The sequence below is a fragment of the Phaseolus vulgaris genome, chromosome 9 (genome assembly GCF_051622355.1).
Source record: "Phaseolus vulgaris cultivar YP4 chromosome 9, ASM5162235v1, whole genome shotgun sequence".
Classification (NCBI taxonomy): Eukaryota; Viridiplantae; Streptophyta; class Magnoliopsida; order Fabales; family Fabaceae; genus Phaseolus; species Phaseolus vulgaris.
Window position 1 is genome coordinate 27306686 of NC_143506.1, and position 10071 is coordinate 27316756.

Below are 10071 nucleotides of genomic sequence, written 5' to 3' on the forward strand. Positions count from 1 at the left end.
GCTAGGCATGATGAAACCAACAACCCTCAAACAAAGCTCCACAATTTCTTCTTCTTCTTCTTCTTCTTTTTCTCCATTTCATTTCCCTATTTCCACACGTTAACATCACTATAATACCCAAACTTCACTCACATTCCTCACCACACTCCAAAACACAAAACCTTCAAATGGGAAGAGATCTCTGTGGAACTGCAAAACTTAGAGGCTTCACAAAATCCTTCTCCCGGATGGAGAAAGCCTTAAACGATGCCGTTTCCAAGAGCTTTCTGGGGAGGTACTTCAAGTTGGAACAGAGGAAAAGTTGCTTCACAAGGGAGCTTCGTGCTGGCATGGCAACTTTTATCACCATGGCTTACATCATCACCGTCAACGCCACCATCATGACTGCCTCCGGCGGCACATGCACCGTTGCCGACTGCTCCTCTCCGGCGGGCCCAGACTGCAAGGTGAAGCCCAACGTCGGGTATGAGAGTTGTCTTGCCAAGACCAAGAGTGACTTGGTGGTGGCCACTGCTGTTTCTGGTCTTGTTGGGTCTGTTGCCATGGGCCTGCTTGCTAACCTTCCTTTGGGTCTGGCTCCGGCCATGGGGCCCAATGCTTACTTCACTTTTAATTTAGTTGGTTATCATGGAAGCGGGCCAATCTCGTATGAAACTGCATTGGCTGTGATTTTGGTTGAGGCCAGTATTTTTCTTTTCATCTCTGCTATTGGGTTGAGGGGGAAGCTTGCCAAGCTCATTCCTCATTCAGTGAGACTTGGATGCGCCGCTGGGATTGGGCTTTTCATCGCCTTTACGGGCCTGCAGTCCGGCCTGGGTATTGGGCTTATTGGGCCTGACCCTTCCAGTCTGGTTACCATCACGGCCTGCAAGATTGTGGACCCAGAAACTGGGGCCTGCTTGGGTGGAAAACTGCAAAGCCCAAAGTTCTGGCTGGGCTTTGTTGGCTTCCTCATTACAAGTTATGGACTGATGAAGAACATCAAAGGGAGCATGATCTATGGCATTCTTTTTGTGACTTTTGTGTCTTGGTTCAGGCACACTGAAGTTACTTATTTTCCTGACACCCCACTTGGAAATGCAAGCTATGACTATTTCAAGCAAGTTGCTGGTTTTCACAAGATTCAATCCACTGCTGGAATGATCAGGTTCATTACTTTCTACACTCTCTTTTTCTTTTACAACCTTATTAATGTACTTAAAAGTTTTAAATTAAGTTCACAATTGCAATTTCAAAGGTAGCATTACTCTTTCTTAAAACCTTTGCATATTCTCTCTCTTTTTTCCTTCTCAGGTTTAGCGAATTTAACCAAAAGGCAGTTTGGGTGGCGTTGGCTACTTTGTTCTATGTTGATGTGCTTGCCATCACTGGCACTATGTACACCATGGCAGAGATTGGTGGGTTTTTGGATGAAAAAGGACATTTTGAAGGTGAGTACGTGGCTTACTTGGTTGATGCAGGTAGCACCATTGTGGGTTCTGCATTGGGTGTGTCAAGCACAGCAACATTTGTGGAATCATCAGCTGGTTTGAGAGAAGGGGGTCGCACTGGACTAACTGCAGTTTTTGTTGGGTTCTTTTTCTTCTTGTCACTGTTTTTCACTCCTCTATTGTCTAGTGTTCCTCCTTGGGCTATAGGACCCTCACTTGTGATGGTTGGAGTGATGATGATGAAGGTGGTGAAGGACATAGATTGGAGCAACACAAAGGATGCAGTGCCTGCTTTTGCCACAATGATCCTCATGCCTCTCACATATTCCATAGCAAATGGGATCATTGGTGGGATTGGACTTTACATTGCTCTCAGCCTCTATGACTATGCCACAACCACCCTAAATTGGCTCAGGAAGATGAGGACAATGGTGGTCAAGGAACAAAACCAAGTTTCTGCTACTGCTGTTGAGTCAACAGTGGAAATAATATGAGATGCTTATTGTTTTGGTTATAGACTTATGCTTAGTTTTAGAGGTTCTTGTTTATAGATTTTAGATAGCATATAGGTTAAGTCACAACAAGAATTGTATTGAGTCTCATCCTACATATATTTTAGGGTAGTAGTAGCCTCATCACTGGGAACTTCTGCCTCAGGTTCTTTATTTTGTGTTTATTTAAGTTCAAGACTAAAATTTAGTTCATCGCCTTTTCACATCCATATTTTTTTCAACAACTATATTATAATTATATAAAATAATATTCTATTTTAATACTTTATTTTTATTATTTAATATATAATAATTTATTATTAAAAATAGTTGTAAAGTAAATATATTTGAAAAAGTGGTTATCAAATCATATTTATCCTAAAATTTATAGATTCCTATTTTTAATTAGAGTATATTTAATTCTTCATTTCTCTTTATATATATATATATATATATTATTTTAAAGTAGATTTCGCCCTTATAATTATTTATTTAAAATCATAGTTCTTTTGTTGGAGGGTTTTTTGCTCATTATTTCTCTGCGTTATATATATGACAATTAGAGTAATTAACTAAACCACCTTTCATATAAGTAAATTTTGCTAGTGAAATTTAAAATTCTTTATATACTAAGTGGTTTTAATTTCTTCAACTAACAACATTTAGATATGAAAACTTGCATTGTTTAGATCTGATGATCGACATAGGATGTGTGAGTTAATGACTTAAATGTTTGGATCAACTGATGTAAAGGAGAGTGTGCGGACGAATGAGCGAATGCGCTTTTTTTTTCTTTCTTCCCTCATATGCTGAGAGTGTGTCTACATATACATTCATTCAAAGTTACTATATACCCTTATTTTTCACATGTGTGTGCATGTTGGAGGTTCTTAGATTTGTTGAAGGTTATGAGGTTGAGGAAGAGGAAGAAGAAAGCATAAGAAAAACATTGTAGGTGAGTGAAATAAATTTGATTTGTCGTTGAACAAAATCGATTATGTAAGCATAACCGTGAAGAGAGAATCAATTTTCATAGTTGTTATAATGAAAGAGATTTGATTCATATTATTGTCAAATGGGAAATCGATTTTCATCATTGTTATAACTAAGGAAGAATCGATTTTCATAGGTGTTATAACGAATAGAGAATCGATTTTGTTATGTGTAAATTGATTTTCAAGGAAATGTTAGTGTGAAGACGATCGATTCTCCACTTGTGGTGGAATCAATTTTCATACGCTCTACGTAGAAGCAAAAATCGATTCTTAATTAATTTTAATTAATGATGATAATTAATTTTAATTAATAATAATAATTATTTTTATTATTATTATTATTATATATACACAACATATTCCATTATATTATATAATAAAAATAAAATAGTTTTCAAAAATATTAAAATAATATAAATAAAATTATTAAATATTACATAATAATAAAATAAAATTATAATATAAAAAACTATATATAATAGAAATGTATAAAATAATTATTATTATTTTCATAAATTATTATAAAATTATTACTATTATTTAAATTTAATGCAAAATTATTTTATATTTTATTTTTTAAAATTAAGAATATTTCAATAATTTATTTCTATGTAACAATTGTTACATATTTTCATTATTTTCCATCTAAAAATTATTACAATTATGAATATTATCATCTTATTTTTTAATTGAAACTGAAATCTAAAAAAAAATACCTCATATTTCATTATTCAAATATCTTAAAACATAAGGATAAATTTGTAAATTTACATTTTTACATCCTTAAATGAAATTAAAATTCTCTCTCAACCATCACATAACTCACAAATTTCAATAAATCATCCTCACAAATTTACTTTAACATACGTGAATTCAAACAACCTCACATATTCTCTCACTCAAATTCCCACAAATCCTCACCTCAATCCAAACACACTCTTAATCTTCTTACATTATTTTTTAATTTGAACATTTTAATATAGATATTACATTATTGTGATTGGCCAGAAAACAAAAAAAAAACATAATAATTTTGAATAACTAATCGCCTTCTTTAATTTTAACCATATTAATACACTATTAATTATTTTAAAATGATAAATTATGTGTGTGAGTGAGTGTATATATATTTGAATAATACTAAATATAAATATTGAAAGGATAATTTAAATAAACTCGTATGACCACTAATTTTAAAAACTAGTTTTATTTATAATTTATTTATTGATGAATATATTTAAATAATTTATGGATATATTTAAACAATGTTGATACAAAATGTAAATATTAAAAATATAATTTAAACAAACTCTTGCAAACCTGAAATTTAAGAAAAATGTTTTATTTGTAAGATTTATTTAAAATTTGTATGATACTGACTCATTTAGAAAATAAATAAATAAATCATAATTAAAATATGTGTGTTTTATATGATAGAAAAAGAGAGTATATTATAAGTGTGGTCTAATGCCAAATAAATTTTACACATTGTAATCATCTTATGCTATCATATACATAGACTATTCTTCCTTAGCTATCATCTTAAATATCTTTTAATTCTTCATATTTTATTCTCATATATTTATAAAATTCAAAAGTAATTTTAAAAAATGATATATATTATGGATTATATAATTTGAAAGCTAATTTTACATTCAGAAATAACTTACAAATTATATAATTTATAACATATTTTAAAAAAATGGTATTCCATATTACATAATCTGAAAATAGTTTTTGGATTACATAATCTGAAAATAGTTTCTCGATTATGTAATCCAGAATATCTTTTTAGAGAAATTGTATTCCAGATTATAAGAAAAGACTTGAGAGTAGCTTCTGCATTATGCAATCCATAATATCTCGCACCCGGTCATTTTAAGAAAAAAAAAGAAGGAGAATGTTTATTTGTGCACCCCATCAAAGTTCTTCCTGCACTCCATCAAAGTTCTTTGTATCAAGTTCTTCCTACACCTCATTAAAGTTCTTCCTGCACCCCATTAAACTTTTTCCTGCACTCTACCAATATTTTAAAAGATGATTTTACCTTTTTTTTAAAAATTATTTATGAATTAACTTTTCTGGAATCTTTCCGGACACCCCTTTCTGAAATTTATAAGTGTATGATAGAGAACGCTTTCCAGAATTTATAAGTGTGTTCTGGAAAACATTTTCTGAAAAATATTTTTAATTTTTTTTTTCCGAAATAAGATTTCCAAAACATATATAATATGTTTCGGAATGTATTTCAGAAAGAATTTTTCAGAATAAGACTGAATTGGATGGAGTTTTTTTGGTCATTTCACTTATTTGATGAGGTGCAAACGGGAAGCGGGAAGAAGCACCAAAAAATCAAAATTACTCTTTAAGGTTTTAAAATTAAAAAATAGGTTTCGGCTTTCCTTCTTCTCCATTAACTCTATTTGCATGCACTATTCTAGTGGTTTAAGTTCTCGTTTTTTTCTTCCCACCTATATTTGTGTTTTCTGGTAGTTTTTGCTATCTATTTTAGAAACATTTTGTCGTTGCATTAAGGTAAGATCAGTATTTTTTTTAACTTAATCAGATTTAGGATTTTGAATTGTGTTACCGAATTATAGTTTCCAGAGTAAACATCAAATTATTTCAGAAAGATCATTGATTTATTTCAGAATTTATAGGTGCGTTTTTTTAATTGTGCAATTTAGAAGTTGAACAATCCAAGATAGTAATTTGAGTTCTAGTCTTGTTAAGATTTATACATTTTAGAAGACCAAATGTAGTCTTCTAAGCAATAAGTTCCACAATGCACAAATGTGAAAGGAAAAATAGATTGGTGTTAAGTTCATCTAAAGTGATTTCAAACACATTTAAGCCCCTAATTGTTGGCACAAGGAAGAGATCAGGAGACAGAATGAGCGAGTAGCGTTTCAAGAAAAACTGAGAGTGAAACAAATACCTCTAATTCGCATCATGATTTGATAGGAACTGCCACTAGTTGGATCATAAACCAGAAAATGTTACTGATTGATTCCATTACATCAAAAACAAAAATTGCAAAATAGATGGCAAGATTTTCATTGAAAGAAGAAGTCATTGTGGCACAGGAGTCTAGGATGTACCCAAAAAACACTGACACAATCTGTAGTACCAGCTAACATCACTTGTTGTGGACTATATGAACTGATAATATATGTTTAGACTTGCACTCAGGATCAACCTCAGCCTCAAAAATACACTCATCTTTCGCTTGAATGTTATTAGCTCTGCAAAAATCTAACCATCCATGTGCCAGTAATTGTAAATGCGGTTTTTCATGGTAAAAGACCGGCCACAATCTCCTCAGTGGATCCCGAAGAAATACTACCATCTTCCTTAGCTGATCTACTTTTACCCTGCGAATCATAGGCAGGCATTTGGGCAGTTTCTGCAGCAAATAATAAGTACAAGTGCTCAAACAAAGATACGAGAATGAGCAAGCACGCATAAAAACAGCGTGCCATAAAAAGTTATAAGCTAAATGAATATAGTCAATTTGGCATTCAAAATTCAAAATACAAAATGGAATGGCTCTAGGCAAGTGTGTAGTGTAGCTATCATGTCATTAAGGAACTGTAACCATAATGATAGAACTTAGAGTTAGTATCATAGGCTTTCAGTGTTGATCTCCAATCAAAATTAGAATTTCATCTGGTTAGTCCACACAATAAAAGTTGGCATAAAAGGTTAGCACAGGCTATCAAGATGAAACTCTAATTTTGATTGAAGAAAGTATAGTTAAGTTTTGTGGTAAATAAACATAATCCCAGTTTGTAACGCAAAATCAATTTACAACATAAACTGTATAACAATAAATGGAGACAGGGTCTATCAGGGACAGTTAATACTGTACAAGGCAAACATTATCATGAGGAACCACACAGGAGAGGTGTGTAGTTTTAGAGTGTCTCGCATTATCTTCATTAAATATGTCAGAGTCCAACAGTCCCTTAATTTCAGTGGGCAACCCTACAATTACACAGAAAAATTGTCCATGAGTCAAATCTGGTACTGCACGTAAGTACAGAGAAGAACATTCACACAAAAAAGTGATTTAGGGGTGGATTCAACACCTGTTGCTTCCAATTCAACGAGAGTTACAAGCTCTTTCTTCAACTGTTTAGACACTTCACCTGTAATCATAATAGAATCGATTAATTCAGGTAAATAAAGGGGTTCTTAGGAGGAAATACATATAAACTTAGAACCTGTCCATGTACATCAATGCAGACAAGTACATGTAAGCATGTGACAAGATTTGAAGTGATGACAAATTTCAACAGCGGTAACAAAAGAAAACACCTGTTAAATTCAATTCATCCATGGAACTGTCCAAGTTGGGAGTCATGTCCTCAGGCAATTTCTTCATTTCACCTGTAATCATAATAACTGATTAATAACCTCGGTAAATTATAGGGCTTGTTTGAGAAAACATTTATAAACTCTGATGCACCATTTTGAATATAAGCATCTATGAGATTTGAGATCCCATTGAACTTCTGTTTTTATGTTCCTTTATAGATATTGCAGAATGATCAGCTCTCCGAAAATAAGGCAATGCAAAGTACACGAATGTAGGAAATCATGGCATGCATTACAAGAGAAAACCTAGAAGCCTGAAGCACTAAAAGTGTGTAAGACAAATAAATTTTAATAGGACAGTATGTATCTGATCCTATAACAAAAGTCTCTAGAAATGAAAATGAAGCTACTCTGTTAACTTTAGTACCTAAGCCCTTGGAAAATTGGCACTCTTGAGCTTCCATGTTGGACAAGATGGCTTTGTTCTCTTCAAATTTCAAATTAGAAGTCTTGCCATATGTACTTGTCTCTGCCTCACCTAGAGAAACACTTCTTCCAGATTTTTCGAGTTCAGATATATCCAAGGCAACTTCCGTACTGAATTTCCCTTCAAACATAGTATCTTTACTGCATGTCATTGCATCCTTTTCAAATATATTGGATTCATAATCAACATTAGAAACATTTAAATCTCCGTTCTCAATTTTCATGGTCCCATCATCACCATGGCTCTGGTCAAATTCTTGTCTTTTTGAATAACATGGGTCTTCACAGTGATCTGATATGTGCATAAGTTGGCCACTCTCTTTAGAGTTTTGTGGTAAATCTAAGTCAACCTCGCTGCACTGCCTTTTCATTTTTGGCGCATTGGGTTCTTGTCTGACCAAGATACCATCTCTAACTGGTGAGACAATTTTGCCCCTACTTCTTTTCTTCTGATCTCTTTTTTTAGAAAAACCAAGCTTTTCACAGGCAGAAGTATCATAGATCTTGACATCAAAGTGCAAATCTTTAATGTAATTGAATACCAAAAGATATCCAACTTTAAGCCCAAGACCCAATGAGAAACTACTCCATCCCTCCCCAAAAACAAAAGAACCATTAACTTCTGATACTTTAACCTTCCACTGCTGCCCACTTGAATCATTGAGATTGATTTTCTTGTTAACCATGTTGGCCACAATACTACTAAAAGCAGGAGGAATACACTGCAGTTTAATAAGATGTTGAGCAATAATATACAAGATCAGAACTCATGGTCAATACAAAGATAAATACACCAAAAAAGAGTAGTATGAAAATAGTTGGATGGACCAAAGATAAATGCAGGCTGTGTTGTGATATCTGCTTCAGGTAACAATATAATATGAATGAATGTTTGTTGTACTAAGCGCCATTAAAGAAAACAATCACTTGTATATTGTTACAGAAGCAGAAAAGATAAGCGCAATAGAAATCAAGATCGGGTATATATTGGGAAGAGTTCAAACCAAAATCTTAGTTGGTCAGAAGGGATCAATATTTTTGTCTAAACTTATTTCCTAAGCTATGATAAGAATGCTCCGGGTCAGAAATTTTGGAACATTTTGAAGAGTCAGTATAAATATAATAGATCAGAAGCAACACTTTATCAAGTAATATATATGTGTGTGTATGCATGTGCTACATGCAATACTTTATTAGGTTAAATATATAGGCGTATGTGTTATAAGTCTAAGGTTGAGTTGAATAAGAAGCTTAATGGTAGCATAAATCATGGGGCTCTCCCACCCAGTGAATAGATTTCTTTGGGTTCAACTCCTCCTCTAGTACTAATGTCATAATAATGCAAGCACCCTAGTGTTTGTCTCAACTCTCAAGTTTTAAAGTTTCAATCAAATCATGTGACACTGAAAAGCCAAATATAAATGAAACTGCACTTTGCACTTTGGTTGCAACGTGCCTCATCCCTGAAAAAAGAAACAGTTTTGAGATTTCAATATATGAAGAGAATCCCCAACTTAGAGAGGGAATCAAGCGAACAAACAATTTATTGGAACTCAAAGCACAATGCAATTTAGAAATATAGCATATAAGAAACAGCAATGAGATCAAAGGCGATTTACCCAAAAAGCAAATATTTTTCCTTTAAATAAGAGAAGGCTGATTAGATTAAACAAGAAAGAAAGCAGCTTGGTGGAGAATGCAAAGATGAGAATAATGATGAATAAGAGATGGTGTGGATGTTTGAAAAGGGAAAGTAAAATGTAGAAGAATACCAACCAAAGTTGTTAAATAATCTTGTCTAGTGATGAACTTGAAGAAAGAGGTTGGTGAAGTTGGTTTGGTTGGGTGGAACAATAGACAGTTGTGGAAGCAGGCAGCACAAACAGAAACTCCTTGTTCCTCGCCACCCATTTTTCTTCTCTTCTAAATCTACTCAATGGTTCAAATTTCTCTCCTTCACAACGCACAAAAACAAAAACCCCAAGTTAAAACTTTTGGTTTTTCCTTTCATTCGCAGGGGAAGCACAAGTGATGCTAGGAGAGTATTATAAGCCATTGAAGTGAGAGAGAGAGCGTGCATGCACTGCAAGCCAATCAGCAGTTGACGTCAGGGATTGCTTTTTGCACCCATGATTTTCTCCTCCACCCCATAAATTTCTAAATTTTCACTTTGCCTTTCTTCTATTAAATGGTAATGAAAGTTCATGTAAACAGAGATGTTGGTGGTTTGTGTTCTTGTCTAGAGATTTCATAGAAGGTTTAAAGAGCTACATCTTGACACAACGTACAGTTCAAGTGAAAATCATTGTATTGTGAAGTTTGAAGTAAATGTTTCACTTCTACATTTTT

At 33.3% G+C, this 10071-nt stretch overlaps 2 protein-coding genes across 2 annotated transcripts; one reads left to right on the forward strand and one right to left on the reverse strand.

Moving 5' to 3' along the window:
* AZG2 (Xanthine/uracil permease family protein) lies at positions 1-2149 on the forward strand. Its single transcript, XM_068626892.2, has 2 exons — positions 1-1147; positions 1294-2149. Exons 1-2 carry the CDS (start codon positions 168-170, stop codon positions 1922-1924), a joined length of 1611 nt encoding a protein of 536 aa, XP_068482993.1. The 5' UTR covers positions 1-167; the 3' UTR covers positions 1925-2149.
* Positions 2150-5828: 3679 nt separating this feature from the next.
* Positions 5829-9748, reverse strand: LOC137822018 (B3 domain-containing protein Os01g0905400). Its single transcript, XM_068626893.2, has 6 exons — positions 9499-9748; positions 7664-8444; positions 7237-7308; positions 7008-7067; positions 6788-6903; positions 5829-6322 (listed from the first exon to the last, which is right to left on the reverse strand). Exons 1-6 carry the CDS (start codon positions 9631-9633, stop codon positions 6056-6058), a joined length of 1431 nt encoding a protein of 476 aa, XP_068482994.1. The 5' UTR covers positions 9634-9748; the 3' UTR covers positions 5829-6055.
* Between the last annotated feature and the right edge of the window lie 323 nt (positions 9749-10071).